We start from the raw sequence: 25464 nt of genomic DNA, 5'->3' as shown, positions 1-25464 counted from the left end.
TGGGGGATTACTGCTGACAGTAATAGGTGGTGTGACAGGAGTAGTTGGAGGAACAGTTTTGTTTTTAGCCTGTGGACAACTGCTGTCAGTTTTCCAATGCCCAGGTGTTTTACACACATGGCAGTAAGGCTTTTTAACTGTGGTAGAGGAGGGAGCTTGGGACCCACCACCCTGTGTGGAGTTTTGGGGCCCTGAGGAAGATTTCTCTTTTGCTTTATCCCCACCCTTCTCTTGAGGCTTGGTGGTATCTTTCTTTTGGTCACCACCCTGATTTTTAGGCCTAATCCTGGTCCTGACCCATTTATCTGCCCTCTTTCCCAATTCTTGGGGAGAGGTCAAATCTGAGTCTACCAGGTGTTGATGGAGAAGCTGGTTCTGACAATTACTAAGGATCTGCTCCCTCATAATCAAGTTGTACAATCCTGTATAGTCCTGCACCTTGCTGCCATTTAACCAACCTTCCAAAGCCTTAGTGGCACAATCCACAAAATCAGACCAGTCCTGTGTCTGTGTCTTCTGGGTGTCTCTGAACAACAACCTATATTGCTCAGTGGTTAAGCCAAACCCATCTATCAGAGCACTCTTCAGGACTTTGTAATTGTTTGCATCCTCATCACTGACTGTGAGGAGCTTGTCTCTACCTTTGTCAGAAAAGGAGAGCCACAAGATAGCTGCCCACTGACTTTGGGGTACCTGCTGTACTTTGCAGGCCCTCTCCAAAGCAGTCATCCATTTGTGGATGTCATCCCCATTCTGATATGGGGGGACTATCTTGCTTAGGTTTCTATGGTCATAAGACCTATCCCTATCTCTAGGGATGTTGCTGCCACCAGTGGGTTCTGACCCACACAATTTTTGCTCTCTAGCCAGAGCAAGCTTCTCCTTGGCAAGGGCAATTTCTTCCCTCTGAATCCTCAGATTAGCTTCCCTCATTCTGGCTTTATGCTCCTTTCTCTCAGGTGAAGTCATTCCCCTGTGAGAGGAAGCATTAGAGATGCTAGAGACATGGGAGTGGATGGATTCCCTTGAAGGGGATCTGTCCCTCCTGCTTCTCTGTGAATGCCTACTTGTGGGTCTGTATGGGGGGACCCCATGCAAACTCCCATGTAAACTTAAGTTAGCCTGGCTAAGTCTCCTTACTTGGCTCTGGCTGTCTACCTCCCCATCTGAAGTCCCATCTGACTCATCTGTGGTGGGTAGACCCTTATCTACAGCTATGGCACCATCCCTGGCAGCTCTTTCAGCATCATAGGCCTCCAGAAGCTCCACTAGCTGTCTAAGGGTAGGGTTGGAACCCTGTTTTATTCCTCTGGAGGTACACAAATGTCTCATCTCCTGGAATGTTAAGGTATCATATCTAGAGGGGATCTTTTGCAGACCTGATCCTCCTGAGAGAGCATCTACTTGATCTACTCTCAGAGACATGATCTAGTGAGGGTGTGGTGTGTGCACCTACCTACACTAGTTGTATCTACTAAACCTTTCTAGTAGTTGTAGTCAGAGTGTGTTACTCCCTTCAACCTACACTACAAAGTCCAGTAGGACTTAAGTATAATAATCTATGTTATATGTACCTAGACAATATCTGTGTGATCTTTCAATTTAGTATCTCAAGATTACAATGGTATTACAACAGCAAGCTCAGATCCCAACCGCTGCTCACCAATGTGAGAAGTTGGCCTGATGTATGATATCACTAGTTATAGTGTACACCTTATATCAGTCCAAATACCCTTATGGTGATTGGTTGTAAAGTCAACCTTATAGACCAGCTATCCTAGTGGTAGCATGGACAAGAGCAGTCTTAGGCTAAACTCTGAATGGCATGTGAAGCCAGCTGTGATACCATATATAATCCCTTGAATACCAAATGAAAGGACACCACAACAGATATATATATAAAATAAAGTGTATTTATTCTAAGCAAACCCTCAGCACTCTTTATGAGATTAGAGGTAAGTACAACACAGTCTTATTAATGCATACAGTAAGTCACACAGGTAAGTAATACAGTTAGGCCCTAGGGGCCACGCAAACCATATACTAAATAAGTGGTATAAGAACCACTGTCACGGAAATAGAATAGGCCTAGGCCTAGGGAATCGCTGGGGCTACACTACACTAGCGTTAGTTAGGAAGTGGGAGGCCCACGGGATTCGTGTGCAGAGTGGAAACACTCACGCGTGATGCGTAAAAGTCAATAGCAATATTACAGTTTAGAAAACGGTAGATTTAGGACACTTCCGGAGTAGCTAGGAAGTTGAGACTTGAAAACTAGACACTAGGATAGTCACTATCCTGATGAGCACCGGAGTACCCAAGTTACCTAGCCCACAGGCTGCGGGTGCATAGGGGTGAAGATGCGTCGTTTTCGTCGTCGACTCCTATGGATGCCTGAAGAAAGATGCTGACAGGCAGTCAGGGGAGAGTGTCCGGTGGATCCCAAGGCTGGGATCTAGAAGAGAAGAAACCTGCAAGCAGAAGGGACAGAGTCAAGGTCACTAGCCAGTGACCACGTGGAACCAGGAAGGAACCAGGCGATGTCGTGAAGAGTTGCAGGTGAAGGTGAAGCTTGTCGCTGCAGCCAGGAGGACCAGGAAGCGTCGAGGACGACCAGGACCAGGAGGCGAGCTGTCCCACGAAGGCTCTTGCTGTCGGCGGCGTCGAAGTTGGACTAGGACTCACCAAGCCTTGGCAAGCGGAACCCACGAAGAACAAAGGACTTGCTTCTGGTGCAGACCAGGAAGGTCTGGGGTGCTTCTTCTTTGCAGAGAAGCGGGAGCCAGTCTGGAGGAGCCAAACCAGCGCAGAAGATTTCAGGGAGCGTCGTCACAAAGGCCACTAGCCAGCGGGCAAGCAACCGGACAGACGCGGCAAGCAGGAAAATGCTGAAGGGCCCCACGCAGGACTCGTGGAGTGTGGGGGGCTGGTCTTCGGTGCAGATGGTGCTTGGGGTTGGGGCTTCTCAATCCCCGGTGCACAACTTCGAGGGTACCTCAGAAGCTGCGCTGTAAGTTACTAGCCACTTTTCCCAGGTAGCCGGTCCCACGTCGCTCGTCGCCTCCACGGATCCCAGCTCTGCTGCAGATGTGGATGAGGGTCGGAGAAGTCTGGAAGTCAAGGCTCTGGTCGGGCTCTGCAGTCGGTTCCTCGTAGAACGGTCGCAAAGCAAAGGGTAGTCTCTTGATGGTGCCTGTTTGCACAGGGTAGCCACTCCTTGGCTACAAGGGAGATTCTTCAGTCTTCTTCTTTCGTCGAATGTCGAAGGTCCAGAGTTTCTGTTCAGTTTTGCAGGTTCAGGATAATCTAAAGTCTTGAGGCCCAACTCCCACTCTTATACTAATCTGGGGGGCTGGGATACCTGCTAGGTCACGCCTTATGGGTGGGACCTGGGAGGGGGTGGTTACACCCACTTCCCTTTGTCCAGTTTCGCGCCAGAGCTGGGGCTGGAGTGCCCCAGCGCCGGTTTGAACTGGACTATGCAAGGAACACCTTGTGTGCCCCAGGCATGTCTCATTCCTTTCAGCCCACCCTGCCCCAATACACTAAAGGCTGTCTGGGGAGGTGCTAGCACCTCCCCAAGCAGGAAACCTATTGTCCAGGCCTCCCTGGCTGGGATCACTCCCAGCAGCAGGAGGTCAGACTTGTGTCTGTGGCAGCAGCATCCATTTTGTGATGCTGAGGCTTTGGTTAGAGTTAAACAGCAACGTAGGATTTTAACATGTCTCTCCCTCTAGAAGGGAGGAATAATATCCTCATCACCAGAAATGGTATGGGGGTATTATTCCAAAGTGTTAGACACCTTACACGACATGTTTTGATAAAGCCAAACCATAGTTACCATAACCGTTTAAGATTATAAGGCACTTTAAGAGTATATGGTAGGCTATATCATAGAACAGCTATAAGGACATGGTTCCGAAAGCTGCAGACAGGCTCAGCTCATACTAGAGCACCATCTCACATGTTACCAAGCACTCTGCCTCCAGGATTGTTAAGGCCTGCCATAGGAGTGACTGATAGGTACACATGTGTCTATATATAAGGGTAGATATAGGCATACTATATCTAAGCAAGGGGTGATTACACGACCTTGCCCCAGCTGAGTGATCAGCCAGTTGTGTCTGATTGGAAGGCCAGACCAGGGGTGGCATAATACATGCTGCAGCCCCTGGGAGGCCTAGGGTACACCTATGCCCTGGGTACCTAGGGTACACTGTACAGGGTCCAATAAGGTGATCCTTACCAATTGGTTATGTACCTAGGGTACATGGAGTCCATTTTACAGAGAGAGCAGACAGCCTGAGACCCTGAATGGCAGGATCTCAGGCCAACTAAGTCGAAAAACCAGCTAGACACTAGGCAAAAAGTTGGGGGTAACCATAGTCAGATATCCACCTTCCTACAGGCAGTTCTTTCAAAAACACGGAATAATATAAGAATCCAACTTACTTACTACAAAAGATATTTTGTAGAGTTTGGAGCTGACGAAAAACCAGCTACTGCATGACGATCACGCTGTTTATGAGAACAGATTCAAATGTTCTGTTTCCAGTTGTTAAGTATTTATTTAGGCTGGGGGCGATTTACGATCTTAATCTAGCACATGCCGAGACGTCATTTAAAAGGAGTGATACAAAGACCCATGCATTGTTTTTGGCAACAACCTTATAGCATCCATGAAGAAACGTATCCATGCCCTTCTCTCCGGCCCCTTGCCGACATGGTCAGATGCGCTTAAAAAATGCCTCCGTTATCTCTATCCTGAGAGAAGCAAGCATCAGACGCAAGGGAAGAGATGGAGAAGCCATGTTTCATGGCCTTAATCCATACCACCCTCATAAGTGGCACTTTCTGCTAGAGTTTTCCCAAATATGGTGCTGATGTACAGCATTACTGGGTTCCTGTTGCTTGCCTCGTATACAGAGGCGGCTCCTCCACTAAGGCGGAGGAGCGCTGCCCCACTGCTTTACAGCAGTAAAATAGAGGAAACATAAAATGATAATAACTCGAGGTTATTATCATTTTATGTTTTCCTACTGCTGCAGGTTTGCGGGCGGGACTGCTCCGATGACAGAGGAGTGGTTTGCTCACCCCAAGTGCGCATGAATGTATGTCTGGCCCTCTCGGGCCGGCCAAACCATCATGAGCATTTAGCATGTTCTCCACACAGGCTGCATTACAGCCTGCGTGGAGAACATGCAGAGGCTCCCATTCCCTGGCAGAACCCAGACCAATCACAGCACTGCATTACAGCATTGTGTTTGGCTCAGGGGAGCCTGGGTGCTTCCTGTTCCCGCCCCAGGGGAGAGATGGTGGAGGAGAGACGGAGGAGAGACGCGGCGATCAGGTAAGTTTTTTTCTTTTTTTTTACCACAATTCACCTCGCTACTTCACCCCCCTCCTCAGGTCAAGTTTTCTAGCGGCTGATGGTCAATACCACAACACTTCAGTTTTTTTTTAACCATTTATGCTCATCTAAAAAAACACATCTGGCGTTTGACTTGCTATTTTATTATTACATTCCACCCAAGTGCATCTGTTTCTTTCTCTGCTTCTAAGTTCTTTATTTTGCTGAATTATCCCCCAAAAGAGGAACACAGATAACCTGAGCACTGGTGTCACCACTGTAAACAGTGCCCTTCAGTGATTTGTCAACTCTTCTGGTCTGTAAACATCCATGTGACAATAAATGGTGCTCCCTCCAAGGACAGGTGTGTCAGACGGCTGACATCTGTCGGAGGGCCAGCCGGTTCCCCGAACAGGTGCTGATATGGTGCAACAGGCAGTGCTGCGCAACACTTCCACCTGGCCTTGACAGATGAACTGAATCCCGTGCCAGTTATGGGGCAGACGATGTGGAAAGACAGGTTTGCATCCTGGATTACTCACCTGGGGACTAATTGTGTTGTTTAGTTGGTTGAGTTTGACACAGATTGTTGTTACAATTGTGGGGCTTGCTTTCTGTACTCCCTGGCACAACTCGCAGTACTTGCTTGTTTTCTGATACGTGCTGGTAGAAAGTGCCTTCAAGGTTTTTTTTTTTAAAGGACTAAGTTATACAACTTAGCTATAGGATAAACATACACCTATAGGTGAGATTTATCTCAGAGTATGTGTATCATGAACTTGTATATTATGCATTAGTCATATATGTATATACAAATCATTTCTATTAAATTAAAATAATTGAATGATCTAAAAGGAGAACAAACAAAAGGTGTGTGAGCAACAAAATTCGTTTATATCAACAAATGGTAATTAGGGTACTTAAAATTCAGACAGTTATACAAAATTTGGAAGGAAGTAATGCATTCAATGATTCCTTCACTACACAATGTATCAAACACTTTTTCAATGATACTTATACATTTATCTAGAAAACAGTGTGACAGTCGACGTTTCGGTCTTTATGTTCGAATTTATAAGACCATCTTCAGGACTGGTAATTAAAAGTTGACCCCTCGTATTTAGCGGCTGCAAAATACCCGTCTCTTGTATTTCAACTTGAACGATTCGTCTATTGTTTAATTCAACATCACAGCATATTAATTAAAAAGGGAAGCTTTTCTTTAAAGAGCTTATGTTGGATCAATTGGTGTCGTGACTGGGGTGCTTAAAAATACGACCACCCGTATCTTGTGCTTCGACTTGGGCGATTCGTCTATTGTTCAATTCAATCACAGCATATTGATTTTGAAAAGAAACTTTTTTTCGGAGCTTGTAATGAATTGATTACAACCGTAACAACGGTGCTTTGGAGTGAAACAACCGGTGAAAGGCCTCGGGGCGTTCGTGGCTTCCCTCAAAGACTACTGGCATTGATACAGCGATCTCCTCTGCTGGATGGCGGCAAAAGACATATTATTTGCCCAAGCCCTCATGGGTATATTGGGTTGTCCACTATATAGATCATGTTTTCTGATACGGCACACCACCTGTCTGAGCGGATGTTCAGAGAAGAGTGTTTTGGACAGCTGGATCTGTCTGCTTGGGGCAAAGAGCCACACGTGTGTAGAACTAATGGCATGATCTTTCTCTACATAGCTTGTTTGCTCAACAGGACTTGCACAAGAACTGTGGTTGGAAGTTTTAAGACTCTACTGCTAAAAATGTGAGCTATTTTCTATTCATAAATGTGACTTCTAGTCATAAATGTGACTTCTGGCCACGCCCATTCATCCTTAAGATATTCATAAAATGGAGCTTGCCTTTGTCATGACGAGGGTGACCTACACTAACATTTTAATTAAGGGCAGAAAGTAGCATCCCTCCGTTAGGTACAGCAAAACCAGCGGGAAAGCACTGATCACTTCTATGAGGAACATTGATGAATTCTGTGTGATAGACAAGTGCATTACTCACGCATCCAGGCCTAGTTGCGTTGAACAAGTTTGTTCTAACACAAAAATGGCTGATCACAAACTAGAAGCCCTACCAAAGTGCTAGCCAAGGAAAAGATGAACTGCACAGAAAGAAAAAAACATTACCAATACAAGACATTGCATCCCAGTCGTGAATTTTAGTATTATAAAATGTCTGCCTTTGGCTTGCATTAGTGGAACTTGTCCAATTCCAGCGTCACTTTGTGTTGCAATGCAAATAGTGTGCCCAGTGCCGGCTAAGTGACTTTTAGATCCAGTGGCTGTATTTGTACAGAAATATTTACAGTTCATCCTGTCCTGGGATCAAATCTCACTGCCGCGCTGCACATTTGGTGGGGGGTTATACGTATTGTGCAACGATTGAAGTACAAAGTCAACGTCGTTTCTGATTTGCTTTTTTCATGATGCAATAACTTGGTAATCAGGGTTTGATTTGCTGATCGTGGGCATAGGAAGCTTGTTTCCGGTTCAGGGAAGGCATGGCTTGGCAGTTCGGGCTGGACTGTTCCCATGAGGCACAGGGTCAGACTGATTTGCACATGGCCATGTCTGAACTGGGGTGGCAGAGTGGGCTAAAGAACGGTGATGGATCAAACCCAGATCTGTTGACTGGGTGTGAGTGTTTGATTGGTTCTGATGCTCCGTCCATCACCACCCCCTTTTGTACTGCATAGCCCCAACTGCCCACACTTGTCCAATTGCAGAATGAGCGTAGGATCCCGTGCCAGGAGAGAGTCTGTTCATAAAGTGGATCTGCGTCAGGTTGAAAAGCAGCTCACAAAGGGTAATCAGAGGCATGGATGTCTCTTTGGAGTCTAAAGCCGGTAAAAGTTGAGAAAAGAAGCAACGTAACCTCTAGAACGCGTTGGAAAAGGTTAACACAGATTGGTACTCAGCTTCAACAGCAACACAGGAACAGAAACCCAGTGATACAACCACCACTGGAAGCTGTGCCGTCTCCTGTCTCTCCACTACAACCTTCAGAGGGGGTGTGAGTGGCTGGTGCCCGTGATCGGTGGATCTTGTAAGTGTGGGTGCTGCTGGCTATGGTCAATTGTTATCATTATTTCCTCAAAGAACTGTAGTCTGATCGTTGGCATGACATTTCTACGAAGGGCGATTCTTGGTCCAGACCGAACACCACTCTCAGGCTGTAACTTTGAAGAGCAATTTTCACAACTATAGAGAATTTATTCCAAGTCTATAAATGGGCTTCTCTGCACTATTAAATGAGCAATGTCTGACATGGCCGGAAGAGCCCAAGAAACTTTTCACATATTACTGAACAGAAACAATGACACAGACACCATCTTTCATCATCCACCCAAACCATAGAAAGTTAGCACAGACATGCTAGGTATTAAGTAAATCATGATGGATGTGTTTATCGGCATGGGCTGTCTTGAACATTTTCCCGTTCGAAGGGCATCTGGTGTAAGTGTGGTTGGGCAGCTTGAGTCAAGTTGAGCATGGAGGGATGGAACCCTGCTCCTGTGCACTGGCAGAAGCAGGAAGAAAAGCGCCATAGTCACCTCAAGTTCCAACAACAACCCTGAAAGAGCACAAAACACCCTCCGCCCACCGCCAAGTGGCCCATGTGTGCCCCGGAGACTTACATTCATGCTGCTCGTAGGGTGGATACGAGAGTCGTACGGAGATCAAAATGAAGAAGATGAAGAGAGGCCAGGCCACTTCAATCAGCAACTGGAACTGAGGAGGAAAAGAGACCAGAGGCTCAGCATTTCATCATTCAGGGACTCGACCGTCAAGTGTGAGGATAATCATAACAAATGCAGCAGTACCGGAATGCAATGTCCATAAAAAGGCCGCACCATTCAAAAAACACCAACAGACCCCCTAAAACGATGCAATGTTCTGGCCAAAGCCTTGTGAGCGCGGCGGCCTGGTCCTCAAAGGGTTACTGCAAAGAGCATGAATTCTCTTTGAGAGGACTCTGAGTGGGCCCCATTTCTGAGAAGCGGGGGATATCTAGCAATTGTGCTGCCTAACGCAGAAGGCCTGCCAGCGCTCGTTTCCTCTTTCACGCTACTGCTGCCTCGTCCCCTAGGAGCCGAGTAGGTCTGCCTGAATGTGTTTTCAACGAGTCCTGGAGAGCTGCGTGCTTTGCTAGCACGACTGACCCCGCCATTTTTGTTACTTCCTGTATGTGAAATCTTGCTGATTTACTTCTTACACACAACCCACATTTAAGAAAATGGCGGTGGAGCATGCAAGACTCAGCGTCACCCGCTTCACTTCCTTTGCGCCCCACTGTTTAATATTACATGAGTGCTTCATGAGCGTCTGAGAGAGGAGCTGGGGTGAGGCTGAGGGGGCTTGCTTAAACTGTGACGGATTTAGCACATCTTCCTGGTAGCCATCCCCTGCGGTGGGCTCTGAAGGTCTGAGGATGACGATGGTGCGACATGAAAAATACATGCGCCCTAAAATGTAAAAAATACTCGCTCCGAATGTATGTAATTGCAAACGATGCCTTGTTGAAATTATCATCACCGTCCTGGTCTCACATTTCAAGTAAAAGCATGCTATCAACCAACCTGCTGTGTAGCCTGGACTAAAAATATACCAGTGATGCATCCGGATGGAACCTATTTTATAGTATTCTATATTTTTACTGCTTACAATAAAACATTGATTTTCTGTCGCACTCGCTGTCCTCCTTCGCTTTTTTAGTGGGCTGACCATAAGTGCTCTTCGTCGTTCTGAGGCAGGGAAGGGTGTCTCTGATAAACTGTAGTATGGCTGCTGGGGTGATCAGATTTCTCAAAAACTCTCATAAGGAGAGCTGCAGGTCTCAATAAAATAACAATACAAAGTGCAGAAGCCCAACGTTTCGCTATGAGACCATCACCGCCACTGAGGAATACAGCTTTGCCGGGACACCAGGGCTGACTAGTCCTAATCCAAATGATGTTCCTTTCTTCCACCACCTTACAGATCCTGTTCCTTGAACTCTTGTCTTGCTGGTACAGTTCATCCCTGAGTTCTCCCTTTGTCTCTCTCTTCCTCCTTTCTCCCTTTTCTGTGTTACTCTTTCTTGCCCTGAGTCAAAGTCTGCTAATGGAAAATAAGTCCATGAGCCCAAAAGTGACTGTCGGTGCCGATCACCTTAACCTGGAGCGGCCCATTGTCACTCGTCCTTCCTTCCCTTAATTTGTTTGCTGCTTCATGTTTGAATCCATATAATTTTAAGAATTCTTCCTTTTAAGGTCTGGCATTAGCCAAGAGCTTTTGATTTTACTACAACTGCATATATAATATACTTGCATATAGGGGCTTTATGTTTGTTTTGTTTTGCCATTGACCTTTTTCTTCTGCCCCCCTACGAAGTATAGCATGTAGCAGTGGCTCCGCCCACTTTCAGCCACTGGCTAACTTAGTGAGTGGCAGCATTTTGTTCTTTTACAAGGAGCTTATCCTCACATAAAGTAGTTCCCTTTAGCGTCAGGGACTGTTATGGCAATGTGTGGTTTTTGAGACCCAAAAATAATTTTTCTTTAGCTAATGTTTTTTATTTTTGTAAATTGCTGAGGGCCAGGCAGCTTTTCCAACAATAACGTTTGCAAAAACCATAATAAAACAAGACATTGACAAAGCCAGAAGGCTAGCGGCCAAAGCCTGACCAATGGGCTTTGCCAATGCTTCTTTAATACAATTTGCCCAAAAATAAGCGCTCCATTGTGAATGTAATTTGACTGAAATTCGGCTTTGTGGATTGGGAAAAGGGCTTCTTTATTTCATAGTGAGATAAAGGACGCAGGAATGGGCAAACCTTCCAATTTGATTCATGGCCATTGTCCTACACATCTTTTGCGTATTTTCATTTTTGGGTTCATCTGTGTGTGTTCAAACATATTTGCAAACCCACAGGAGGAACACCACCACATTACTGTGTGTTTGGACCTGAAGCATTAAGGGCCCATTGTTGAAATTATGTAATTCAGACACCAGGCTCTTTGAGTTACTTGTGTCCCTGGAGAGGCTGTCTAGGCAAGGAAGTGAATCAGTGTGTGTTGGAGAGTGTGAGGGTTGATGAGTGAGTGAGTGCATGAGATTTTTTGGATAGCGCAAATTATATGAATTGAATTGCAAATTATATAATGCTAAAAACTGAACTAATGAACTATAACATTTATAGGCTTTAGCGTCCTCAAACTTGACAATAAGATCCTCAAAATGTGGTTAGTTCTTGTTGAATTGTGATATAGGTCTTTGTGCATAAAGGTGTCTTCTAGAAGAGAAAAAACGAGGGGGAGACAGCTAGTGTGTCCACAAAGCAGCAGTCTCATATGCAAAGTTGCATTAGTTACTTCAGAAAGGACTCGTTTTCGGAGCTGGGCTGTGGTTGTTGTTCTCATGTGGCAGCCACAGAACTTTCACTCTTCCAAGGGGTCACGTCCAAGCTTTGTTAAATTGGAGATGGGCATTCAGTGAAATCTATTGTGCGCCCTTTAATGCTTGCGTATCGTATTAAAGTCATTTTAATCTGAGAAGCGTGGCATATATTCATCCAAGCACCGGCACGCACAAGCCCATAAAGCACTGGCTACGCAGCAACCCAGCCTGGAAGTCACTGGAACATTGTACATGTGGCCAAACCCAGAGCTACTCCACCAAAACGCTATCTGCAGCCAGTGTATGCAGTTGGAAGATAGGAGCAGTTGTTTCGCTAAATTTGAGGGTGTCTTCCACAGGACTAGCAATCTCCATCGAGAAGCACGCCTGGATGCAGCTTTGTCTGTTTTTGTAGCATGCTAAGTTGACATTGTGTAAACATGTTAAAGGCCCTCTGCATGGCATCATCAAGCAAGGATGCGTTTAATGACGTGCAGTAAGTTAATAAACACCTTGAGTTTACACAAAAGGGACATCTTCTGGGAGAGCGTCTTGAACCATTGATTACCGCCAGCAACCTTCAGCGTTGCGTCACCAGCTCTCTGATCGAGCTTTGACCTGCTGGCTTGAGCAAGGCAAGTTCCCAGGCCCGTACCATGAGCTGGCCCAAGTGACTAGCCCCCGGAGTTCGTTCGACATGGTGGCTGAACTAGGGTGCAAAAAAGAGTGTGTGCTGGTGTGCATGCACCGATGTGTGTGTTTGTGCGCTGCAAGTGTTATTGTGCGTTCATGTACGTGAATGCCTGCTGGTATGCATGTGTGTGCCCATATGTGCGCATGTGTGTGCTGACATAGGAATAGAGCAGTGACAACCAAAGGGCTAATGACATCAGCCAGCTACTTATGAAACTGAACAGGAAGCAGCAATGCCGGGGCTGTTCTTAAAATAATAAACCTAATAGAAAGAGTGTTTTTTTCAGTGGCGATGGGCCTTGTAGCCTCATGCTGCCATTATCAGCTGGAGGGAAAACACATGCAGAGTGTGTCACAGGCCCCTGCAAGGCACTGGTATCCGTATCCGTACCCCCACCCCTCAGGAAGGCCAGCCCCAGGCCTTCAAATGCCTTTTTCCGGGAGATGGCTGCCTGAGTGAACTGTTTGGACGCCATAACCAAATCCTCCAGAAGGAACCTGTCATTTCGTGTTTTCCTAATGGAAAGAGGCTGCAAGGAAATCAGGACATACATGGCACAATTATGAGAACAGGGGGTGGGGGAGGGGTCTGGTCATTGAAGATAAACAGCCAGATGAATGAAGGAGGGGCAGGAAGTGGCACATAGCTGGTCACTATGCCAGAACACTGTGTTCACGTGCAATCTGCAAACTCGCTTTAGTGTCTCTTTTACTTTTGGGGAGAAGGGTGTAGCCATGGTTCTGTGTGTTCAATCAATTCCCGTGCAGGAACAGCTATGAAATCTTCTGCAGTGGACCTGAAATCTATGGAGGTGTCTGTCCACCTTTTCTGTCTCCAGAAATCAGGTGTCTGTGGTATTCGCTATCCTTCCCCACATAGCCCACTGACGTGGTGAGAGGGAGGGGCCCTGGCGCATCGGGAGCACACTGTTACTGAAGCAAAAAATACACAGTGTGTTCCTGACTGTGCAGTTTTAGGGTGAAACATGAGCCTCTACTCCTGGTCACAGCTGAGAACCAGTGACTCCGAAGACACCATGGAATCTTCAAAGACCAGTGGTGTGAAACAGAGAAAGGACTCGAATTCACCGCTTGTGACCTACAGAGTCAAGAAATGCACACAGCATGGCCTGCTGGCTTTGGAATCAAACTCTACTGGACTGAGCGAAGCAATACCCCGGGGTTCAGTGTTCGCTGATCAGAGGTTGGTTCCTCCAGCTTCTAGGTTTCTCCATGGTATAGGGTTTAAGATGTCCACGTTTTACTAGCGAAGTGACTGAGTGGCCTGAGGTCTGTGGGCCGCAGCGTTGGCTCCTCCCTTGCTTCTGCACTGCTCATTGGCCCCGCTTACAAATTGGTTTTAATGAGGGTGCCCAACTTAAAATGACATTCCATGGACAATAAAAAAGACCTCAGCTTGTTCCCCTGGTATTGTTCAGTAACAGAAAGGGCCAGAAAGGAAACTAAAAACAGCCATGACACCATGTTCAAACCAGCCAACACTGCAGGAGGCTGCGACTAAAATGGGGCACGGAGGCCTTCACGGGCAGCCTTCCCTCTCTGAAAGCAGCCCCCAGCCTGCGGCCCACCAAGAAACCGTCAGACAGGTGGAGCGGCCAGCCCATCCCTCGAAACAGCCTGCAGATTTGAGCAAGCCCCAACAGCAGCACCTTTTCTGGAGTGCGAAGACCTCTCCAGCCTCACTTGTGTGCCTCACACCCTGGAGCACCATCGGAATTCTGGTCCACCACCATGTCCCGACTAACCTGCCAGGAGGGGAGCCTCTGGTGTGGGTTCATTCGTCTGCCTAAGTCGTTACCGCTCTATTTAAGCTTCTCTTACTGCTCACAGGGACCTTTGGACACGAGGACACTCATCGCTATAAATGCATATCTGAGCTACGGAGATTCCAAGGAGCCGAGCCCATGTTTCGGGGCCAAGGATGAGAATGTTCGCTTATGTACAAACTGGGAGCAATCCCCAGCAGGGGATCACTCATCTGTAATACTGTGCTCTTGAAAGCTACTGGATAAGCAGCGAGAGTAGCTGTGTCGGTACAGGCGCGACACCAAACCCACTACTCACAGCTCACCAACACCCCCCTAGGACGAGGGCGAACTGGTGAGTCAATGAGTGAGTGAGCACGCAAGCAAGTAAGTAAGTGCAGTTATCACACACTTAAAAGGCGTGATTGACGGTAGGTCCAGAGTGTGTGTGGACCTTCCAGCAAAGAGAACAGATCTGAGGCTGCATCGAAGAAAATGGAGGAACAGTTCCAGCTGTCACTAACATTTCTCTGCTCCAAAGTCATTACAGGGCACCTCGTTTGTTAGGTCTGATGATCTTAGTGGGACCCAGCACAGGGCGCCTCAATGTGTTCTAAATGTCACAGAAGAGCTCAGAAGAACGAGCCACAGAGGAGTAATGATCCTCTGAGTGACTCCGACTGAGTCCTAACTCCTACAACCGGACACAGTCAGTCTAAGCCTAAGGGCTAGAGATGCAGCCGGCACAGTGAGTCCATCTACCAGGTTAAGCGACAAGAGCCCTGAATGCCTTGGCAAGCCGCTGCGGAAATGCAGTTCCAACCACACAGTACAAGGGGAGGGTTTGTAAAGGGAACAAGTGACCGCCCGAGGATCACTTAGCAGCCGTGCTTTACGCGGACAGGCACCCTCGCTTCTTGAATGTGAAAGGGGGAGTACCATCCATTTTTGGAGGGATATAATGCATTCAATGCCATGGGAGAGTAGCCGCGCTTCTCATCGCCCCTCACGCGCTGCTCGACAGCATGGGAAGCCCGCAGCTTTGCGCTTCCATTTTCTGGAAAAAGTGTCCAGTGGTACCCTAACGGCATCGACCTTCACTGGAGTGGTGTTTTTAATAGCACGGCGTGTGGCACGTGCCTGTGACACATTCCGAAGTCAGTTTAAGCGTGAACACGTTGTTTTCATAACGTTAGTCATATCAAATATGTCTACATAATTAAATTGGCATGCGTTTATTTCATAGCAGTTTATGCAATCTGAATCCACCCCCTCTTTATCCACCCACCCATTATTCACTAATGTGTAACATTTTCTCCATAAATTGCATTTAAAAGAATGCCTCTTTCTATACAATATTTCGAATATTTTCATTATTTGTCTTAGACTTTTCGTAAAACGAAAATGTTTTTTGCAGTTTTGCTACGAGAAAATTGTGTTTTATTGCATTATTTATGGCGACTTCTCCTCTAAAAATAAACTTTTAAACTCCCCCACCCAGACACGCTCCCCGGGAGGAAGTGGGGGGCAGTAGGTGCACTCACCGTCTGCCGGCGCCGGTAGGTGAAGTTCTTCCACAGCAGCAGCCCCAGCTGGGTCCCGAAGGCCATGGCGCTCCCCGGGGCCCCGGCGGCTCTCCCTGGGCGGCGGTGGCGGCGGCAGGAGCAGCGGCAAGCGGGCACGGAGGTTGCTCGATAACTGGAGAGAAAGAGAGGATGAGACCGCAGTCGTCACCGGCTTTTGAAGGAATGCCAAGTGCACTATCTGTCCACAGACACAACGATTAACCCAAGCGCCCCGGCGCGTGCTCCCGGCAGCCCCCCTTCCCGCCATCCAGGAGCAGCGGGCCTCTTCAGCCTCACGCCGTGCACAACGGAGGGGCGGAGGAAAAGCTATTTTGCCAAAGTCTCAAGTTGCCGGAGCACCCCACCGCATCTTTACTGCGTTACCTTTCACCCACTGCGCTGTGTCTCCCTCCCCCACTGTCATGAGGAGAAACTGAACGAGAGGCGAGGGGAGAGGAGGGAAGAGGGGGCAGAGGAAGAGAGCAGTGTACAGGAAACAAGAGTGGGGCAGAGAATTACTTACAGGAAGGGAGAGCAGAGAGAAACATACATAGACGGGGGTAAGTCATTGAGGCAAAGAAAGAAAGGGGTCAGTGAATGAAAGGAAGTGACGCGCACTAACGGAGAGCGCAGGAGAGAGAGAAAGAAAGAGCAGAAGATAGAAAAAATGAGAGGGTCGGGGAGAAAGACAAGGGGAAGAAAAGGAAAAAGAGAGGGGTTTCAGAAAACGAGAGGACTGAAAGAGGGAAATGATACAAGGATTGGGAGAATGACAAAAACAGTGCAGATAATCGTAAGAGACTTTAATTAGGAGAGATAAAGAAAGATGTGGCAATAAAAGGGAAAAGTTAGAGAAACTGACATTGTTAAAGACAGGGCCAGAGCTAGGCATGGGCAGAGTGGGCAGCTGACCAGGGCCTCGCACTCAGCCCACCTGCATGGGCCCCGCACTGGTGGTGTGTCCTATTATTTCCCTGGAGATCTACTTTAAAGAAAGGTGTCACCTTGCAATTAGGGTCCATGGGAGGGGCCCCCCTCCCTGGGCCTCAGGGATGGTGTCTGGAGGCCTAGGGCAGTCCTATTGTCCCAATTGCAAGGAGACCCATTGTCCAGCATTTTTGCGCCCCTACAGCTTTAACTTTTAACCCAGCAACAATTCTCACACCTATCGGACTGAAGGTGTGAGAATTGCTTGTGGGCTAAAAGTTAAAACTGTGAGGGCGCTAAAATTTAGGCCTGGGTAGTAAATTCCGTTCCGCTTGCGGAATTTGGGAAATTTCGCATTCCACGGAAAACGCGGAATTGCCCAAATTTCTACGTTCCGCGGCTTCGCAGAATTTTTTGCTTGTTCGCTTTCTCAAAATGCGTGTTTGCGAGATATTTCCCCCCGAGCACGCAAACAGTGTTCGCGAACTGGAACAAAGCATCGCAAACAAGCAATTCCGCATGTTCGCGGAATTTCTGCGTGCTCGCGGAGATTTTTTACCGTTTCGCGGAGCTTTCGTTAGCGCGACTACGCAAATTCCGCCCACCCCTACTAAATTGCTGGACAATGGGCGTCCCATAGTTTTTCAGAATGGTCTTCTTGCAAGGGGTCACTGATCTAAATAGAGAGCCTCGCACATTCCCTTTTGGCCCAGGGCCCCGTAAATCCTAGAACCGGCCCTGGTTAAAGGTAAAAAGAGTGAGGAAACCCATTAATCTGAGAAGGGAAAAAAGCGCGAACTGAGCTAAGACGTGAGAGACAAAACGTGATTATATTTTAGAAATAAGCAGATGTACAGCCCACAGATGGAACACTGACAGACAGGTGGATGGAAAGATAGCTAAATGGATAGAAAGATAGACAGACAGACGGACGGATAGACAGACAGACAGGCAGGCAGACAGACAGACAGACAGACAGACATATGCACAATTTCATGAGGATGACCACAGGTCTCCCTTCTTATACCATAGTACTGTGCCCAGGCTGGACTGAGATCCTTTTGCTGGGCTCCCCACATGTGCCATTTAAAGGCTGCTGCAGCTCCTTATCACGCAAGTCGAGCGACCCTCAGATTCCAACAACGTAAACCTGTCACGAGTACAGGTAAAACCTCAGCGGTGAAGGCAAGCTGACATCAAGCTGCTCAGCTATAGGGCTTTCTACAGCGGGTCCCATGATCCATTCCAGACGAGGCTGCCGTCTAGCATGGGCATCTGGAACTGACCACCATGAACAAAGAGGGTGAAACAGGCCCGCTCCCTGCCAAAGGCCAGCACAGCTATGGAGTGCACTGCTGACTGGGGTCCAGGCGGAACATAACCATCTCAAGGTGGAAGGACAGACTTCCACGCACCATATACAGAAATTTCCCTTCAAAGCGGTAACTTCACAAATGTGACAAACTAACAGAAGATCTGCATCCTCCTGAGCGGGAACAAGCGGAGGCAGAAAAGGCGTCAGAATACCTGCTGCCAGTGATGTCATCACACACCCAGACTATATGTAAAACTATAATGAAAACCTATGCACTGCAGAGCTTTGACAATGCTTGTAAAGAAATAAACAAGCCATGTCAATAAATGATTAATAAATTAAAGAAAATTGGACTGAAAAATATGGTCAACGTGAGAAGGCTGCATCAATTAATATAAAAAATGCTGGTGTCCTATTAAAGTTTCATGACAAATTTCTGGTGAATTCATACATATGTTAGGTGATAACATGACCAATTTTAGAAAATAATGAGTATCTAAATCTTCATTCAGAAATTGAATGATTCCCGTCTAAACAGTGATGATATAAACTGTTGTTGATATTTTTGAGATGTCCTAAATAACAGTGCAAGAAATTAAAATATGCCCCCCCCCCCGCCCCCCAACCAGGTGCAGCAGCAGTCCGTCCTTTTAAATGCTAATCAGTAAACTTTGACTTTTTTTTCCCTCTCTCCGAGTTGTTTTTCAGAAGCCCAAGGTGCGGCAGACAGGGAGACACCTGTATCCATGGCCGGGCCTGCTCCCACAGCCTCTCACGCCTCCAGAAAGTACATGTAGGGACAGGGCCTCAGCTCGTCCACCTACTCATACCTTCACAAAGAGCAGCTCTGGCACCAGACACCCCCTCCCCAACCAACAACACTGGCTCTGACTGTATGCGAGAGGATGACCAGCAGGTCTGAACACGAAAACATAGTACACGGGGCACAAAGAGTGCTGCAGCAGACATGCAGGTGTAGAGACACATGATCTATTGCTTAACCACTTTACCGTCGGGACCAGCAGAGGCGAACTGATTGATCTTGGGCAAATTATTTTATTTCCTTTTGCCTCGGTCCCTGCATCTGCAGAAAGGAGTGTGTAGAGACATTCTAAACTATTAGTCGCTGTAACCTGAACATAAGCGCTACTCTTGCAGGTTTCATCTGTGTGGCACTTGTGCACCAGGGTAAACACCAACGCAGGACATAATCTGAGCAAGAAAATTTACCAGTGATGCCAAACCTAAGAAAAAGTAAATACAGCAGGCTATCCTCCTCACACTCCCCAGATCGCATGAGTTGTGTAGGCCTCTCCTGGGCCTGGAGTCCCAAACCTGATAAAAACTCGCTTGTTGACAACGCTATCTCTCTTCCTGCAGTGGCCTTTTAGCAAACAAGACCAGAAGCGGGCAACCAGCGATGACCTGCACTCACTGCTGTAGCAGAGATAACCCCACTTATTTACGCTCAGCGTTGGACTGGCCACTATGCTAGAAAATTCTGGTTCTTCCGTAAAGCGGGGGAAAAAGTTTCAGGCAGTGGTAGTACTTAGCTGCGAGCTAGCGTGCCCATAACACGGAGTACCTGCCCTTGCCCCAACTAACAACTTCAGCATGCTCGCTATTTAGCGAGCAACACCTTGGGGTGCAACACCTGTGGCCACCCTAGGGCACCTTCCAAACCCTTCGAGGTACAATTTAGGTATTTAGAAAGGGCGGCATTGAAATCTTCTTTGAATGTCATTTTGTTTGGTGACTTCAAACCTATGTGCTGCTGTTTGGCACCATACAAATGCTGCTGAAGTAACATAACACAACAAACAACACACCACGTAACCCAAAACCTCACACCACATCATAGAACTTAATATAGTTCATAAAATATAACAGGAATTCAATAGAAGGCATCATTGGGTGGATGTTCATGCTCCTTGTTAGCCGCCATTGACAGGTGGGGTAGAGCTGCTGCCTATACTTGGCCAGAAACCCCTATGGGTGTTAACTGCCCCACAGGTGAACATTGCCTGCTCTACAGTGGCTGCTTCTGTTACAGTGTTAACCCCAACAGGCCTCTTGCATGTCTCCATGGACTACCTCACCAATTTGCACAAAAACATAGCCAATGGAAGGCACCATCCCACAAAGATAAGATGTGCAACTGTGGTGACGAGGGCCCCAGTGACTAAGCCGCACCTGCGAACACGCTCTTCTAACCGTTCGCACATAAGCGAGCATGGTCAACAAACCAGCACAGAAGGACAAAAACCCTACGGCAAAAGTGCAAACAGGGCTGATTCTTGGAATCTGCATTTGCCGGATCCTGAAAGAGGGTCACAAAGTACACGGTAGAGTTAATATCTGTCATTTCACAAGGGGGATCGTTTGTCAGGATAAATCACATATAATTAGCAGTATTAAGACACTACCACTGTGGCATAAACCCTTCTATTAGTGAAGTAACTTTAAATATACAACATTGACAGCCACACAGGGAGTTCAAACCATGGGGTTAACTTTATTGTTTAAACAGCTTTTACAAGTGTGAAATAAAGCACTTGGTGCACAAGAGGATTAGGCTACAAGTGGCAGTATTAGCAGCTACTTCACATACAGTTTGTAGAAGACAATTACAAACCACAGAACACAACTGTGTATCCCCTTCTGTGCTTCCCAGGCTTCCTCCGACAGGGTCGACTCCACACACTTTCAGAGACCCTGGGAGGTGCATGATGGAAATTCTAACTGCATAATTCTGTCAACATGGGGGTGGAAGGGAAGGTAGAGGGCAGATAATGGGAAGGCGAAGGAATGGAGGAGAGGCTATGACCTGTATCCTTATTCACTTGCACAAGTAAGGTTTAAGGATTCCATCTGCCTTGTCGGAAACCTTGTCACCATTTAGTCACCATGAATTTTAACTCCCTGATTTCTCATACAATTTAATTGTATTCTTTGTTGCCAGTTAGCATTTCTACTAGAAATGCTGTTTAAAGTATTGGAGTGCTTAATTTGTGCAGATGGCTACAGGTGGTAGGAGCCAGCACTCATCTTCAGAAAGGGTGACTTATTTTCCTCTCAGCCTTTGACCCAGGCAGAAGAAAGAGAAAGAAAGACAAACAGGGACAAAGGGGAAAAGCAGAGTTGAAAAGGAGCCATCAAGAGTGAGAAAGGGAAGGTAGTGTAGGCCCAAATAAGCCAAAACTGGTCTGGAGTTGCATTTGTTCCCATTCAGATGGGACCTGGTTTGGCAGTTTGTGCTGGACTGCTTTCAGTGGGGGAGGACCAAGGCTGATTTACATATGACTGGTGCCTGTCTGAGAAGGCCTGGTGGGCCAAAACACAATGTACTAAGATGTGGCCCACGAGCATGTACCACTGGCTGAGATTTATTCTAACATTCCACCAATCATTTTTATATCCCTCATTTATGAATCAATAGAATACATGTCTGGGGACTTCATCAAGATGTTCCCTCTGCAGCAAGTCGTGATTGCCACCTCCGAAACTCTGGTACCAGGCAACTGGCTCGGCCTGACACAAATCACCCAGAGAGGTGAGTAGCATTGGAGCATTTCATTGCACCCCAGTGATTTATTTATGTTTTTTTATCATGTGGATACCACTGAGAAGCCAATTCCAAGCATGATGGAAAGATAGGTTACATTAGGTATCAGGAAGTGATCAGATTGGACAATTCATTTCAGGCCCATACACGGTCAGGTAAAAGGACCTGTTCTTTGCAGTGCATTTGTATAGGTGAGATGCATGGACCAGAAAGCGATAAACAGCCATAAGCAACATGCCAAAGGGGGGGTTTAGTCCTCGTTGTGCCTTCTGGTTCTGTGTGGAGATGTAGGTGGAGGAACCTGCACAGGATGGGCCCTGTATACCTAGGGATCTCTACCTAGCCTGTTTTCTCTTCATGGGAAGGGGGCTCCATTTATCTGTGGAGGCAACCAGTCGGGAACTGCTCAATCTCTAAAGCTACTGACCCCAGGCTTTTACAAGGGCTTTTAAAACCAGCCAGGGTTACACATTGCATGTAACCTGCCAGCTCAGAGGCCTCTTACAGAAGGCAGGAATCAATTTCCTTCACTTCATTTTGACAGCATTAATGGTTTGCTTCACAACAGACCATAGAACCAAAATGGCTTTCACCTTCAGTTACAGGATAGAGATGGTGACTCAGACACACTTACAGGCAGAAGAGGAAGTCTACTGGCGGCAGATGATTCAAGGAAAATCCAAAATGAACTGCTGTGCATGTCACGGAAGTCTCAGACGAGCGTTAGGCACAGGGCTGGGATGAGTGCAGAATAAAAATCAAACAAGCATTAGAATAATTTCACTGAAGTGACCCTTTGGGTCTAAGCTGTGGGGAAAAAGTCTGAAAATGTAGCATCATCTAACTGTTGAGAGGAGGCAGGAAATTGAGTAAAGAATGGAGGGGGCTGGCGTTCATGTCTGCCAAGACTTTACATGTTTCGGTCTCCAATTATGTAATCCTGAATGGGAGTTCTGCTGCAGATCTAGAAAGAGAAGCTAAGAAGGGATGGCTCTTCTTTCAATTAATTCAAAAAAGCACTCTGCTAAACCCAGGGCCAGTTAGGGCGTTAACATACAAAATGCGTTATTTTGATGTGGCAGAGGAAATTGGCCGCTTTCTACTTTTTATTGAGCACGGCATTTGTCTCCTGTTATTTTTATATTGTTTTCAGCTATTTGTGTTATTTGCTTTTAAGAATGTTTTAAAGGACAATTGTCCCAAAAAACGTATTTTATTACCTCCCTAATCGATTTCGATAGCCCAAAGGCCAAGTCTACACCAGCGTCTCCAAGATCACAATAATGGTCTGCATTTTTGAGAATTTGGTGACTAAAGGTGTTCTGATACAGTATGCACCCATTGCTGTGCCCCGGAAGTAGTTGAGATGCTGTTAGACGGCAGGAATCACCCTGTCTGAAAGACAGCTTGTGGGACCTCGACTGTTGAGGTCAAACTGACGGCCATAAAACAAAATAGGAGTTTAAAAAAAAAAACAGGAGCGGTTTGTCAGCCCCTCACGCCCCAGTGCATCACACATCCAGTGCATGCTGGATCCGCCACCCGTGACTACAAAAAACAAGCATTTGCAATGCAATAGGTCTCGCATTTGCGAGAGTTTGAGCTATTAGCATTGTAAATGACAGTGCCTTTTATTTATGTTTTTTAAAAAAACAAACTTAAATAAAAAGCATTGTCATTTACAATGCCAATAGCTCAAACGCGTATAAATGCGAGACCTATTGCATTGCAGACTGCTAATTTTCCTGAACTTGCCTCACGCACTCTAGGCCTACATGGCTATCATGTAGCAGGAAGTGGTGCAGGAAGGCAAGCGTTTGCTCCCGATATCTGGTATTATTCAGGGGACACCAGTTCAAGTCCTGGCAAGGTCACATCTGCTCAAGCTTTCTGGGGTCGACAAACTGGAAGGTGCTCGCTATTAATTTAAACCTTTCACTATAGTGCTTAAAATGTCAAAGACTGTAGTATGAAAAACCATCAAACTCGTAATAATGCTCTCCTGTGTGTATCTCAGGTCTTTGATGTATTGTTGTGAATCAATCACGGCGGCTAGTAGAGTCACTGCATGAAATTATATTGATTAAGGAATTCATAGCACAATTTTAGGACCGGTTCAGTCACACAAATTTTGCAATTAGGAGCTCCCACTTAGTAACAACATAGTGTCATTGCGTTAATACTGATCCAAAGAGACCAAGGTGTGAGGGTGCAGAAGTGTAGCCTGGAAGTGGGGCTATGGGGTGAGAGCTGGCAAATTGGAGTATATAGGATGACCGTGTTAATGAAAGACTGAGGAGAACTGTTAACCTATGCTCATGTGTATTGAACACCATCCGACGCTTGTGTAGCATTGAGGCACTTTTTTAGTCAATTCCTTGAACAGTGTCAGCGAAAGCAAGTCAGACAGGGAGGAGAACATGAGTGAAGGACGAGAGAGATCATGCCTGGGGGAAAACTTCTATAGATTACATCGTGATTAAAATAGGACTTTGAGGCTCGGGAGGCTCAGAAGTATCCTAAACTGGTTGACATCCAGGTTCAGATCCCTTTCAGGACTCCCTCAGTAGAAGTGTTCTGATTGGCTCCACACCACCCAAGATGTGGTTTCCAATAATTTTGTTGTGGAAGTCAGTTACTTCCAAAAATGGAATGCTTAACCCTATCTAAACGTTCAAAAATACTGAAATGACTCCCAAAATGATATATCACTTCCTCTTTCGGAAAAGTTATGAATCCCTAGTCTGTGCCTAGCCCCCTTCCACTCCAGCCCTTAATCCAACACTGCACACTCCTCTTCCTTCAGTGTCACTAATAACCTGTCTACCCTCCCTTGCCTCTTGTGTTACTGATGGCCTGTATTTTCTTCTTGCCTCTGGCATTTGGGTCACTGCTACCCTGTCTCCCCTCCTTGCTCTCTATCACTGGTGTCAGTGATGGACAGTCTCCTCCTCTTATCTCTGTAAGGGTAGGAGGCACTGAAAGGTTATTGGTAACCATAGTGCTAGAGACTAGTTAAAAGACACAGGATGTCTATTCTTCCTTGTCTCTTGCATTGGTCACTGATAGAATGTCCCCCCTCCCTTGGTGTTAACCCTGTTGGTCACCGATAGGTTATCAGGGACTCCAGTGCCAGGGACCAGGGAGATGCAACAGCCTATCTACTATTCTTGTTTACGCCACTGCTAACCCTGTCTCCTAGTGCTGTTCCCCTGCACTGGTCACACTGGTAGCCCCGGTGGGTCCCTAAATACTAGCGTCCCTGCCACCAATCTCGTATTTCTTTCCCATGGCACTGGTGTCACCGATAGCCGCTCCCTCGTCTTCCTTGACACTGTTATTGGAACACCTTTCCCCTTCAATGTCCCTTCCCATGCCCTTGGCACTGGTGCCACAGCCACCGTAACTCATCTCTCTTGTGCCCATTGTTGGTCCACCTGCTCCTATTCCTTGTCCCTCTGGTATTGGTGCCACTGTCAGCCAGGACGCTCTTCCTGCGCTCCTAGTATCTGTGTCAAGAGGAAATAATGCTTCGACGGATCAAAAGACTTGGCATTTTCAGGACGAATGCCTGCGCCTCTCCTTCTTTTCCCCTCGCATCTTCTCCATCCTCCTTTAATCTCACCGTCTCTCCCATGTGTTCATCCCCCCTTCTCCGTTTGTCACCGAGCTCGCTTTCTTCCGTCCTCCACTCACACGCATGCACACACACAAACACCACAGTCCCGCCGCCCCAGCAGTGCCCCAGGCTCGGTACCTTGGTGAAGGGCCACATTGCAGCCGTGGCCTGTCGCAGTAGACCTGTGGGTTCTCAGCCCATCCCCTCTCATCGGAGCACACGCAGCAACCTCCCACCATCTCCTTCATCCTTCCATCGGGCTGCTCGGTGCCT

At 47.0% G+C, this 25464-nt stretch overlaps 1 protein-coding gene across 1 annotated transcript in view; it reads right to left on the bottom strand.

The window, feature by feature from the left end:
- ABCA1 (ATP binding cassette subfamily A member 1) overlaps nucleotides 1-25464 on the bottom strand; it is a 185655-nt gene that overhangs the window by 132137 nt on the left and 28054 nt on the right. The window contains exons 2-3 of the mRNA XM_085641305.1: nucleotides 15745-15898; nucleotides 9002-9095 (exon numbers count right to left, since the gene is read on the bottom strand). Of these exons, the coding sequence (XP_085497431.1) occupies nucleotides 9002-9095; nucleotides 15745-15810 (160 nt within the window). The 5' untranslated portion in view covers nucleotides 15811-15898. The remainder of the gene's footprint in view (nucleotides 1-9001; nucleotides 9096-15744; nucleotides 15899-25464) is intronic.

Source organism: Triturus cristatus, chromosome 2_2 (assembly GCF_964204655.1).
Source record: "Triturus cristatus chromosome 2_2, aTriCri1.1, whole genome shotgun sequence".
NCBI lineage: Eukaryota > Metazoa > Chordata > Amphibia > Caudata > Salamandridae > Triturus > Triturus cristatus.
The sequence above is the reverse complement of the archived record's forward strand: the minus strand, read 5'-3'. Positions and strand labels throughout refer to the sequence as shown.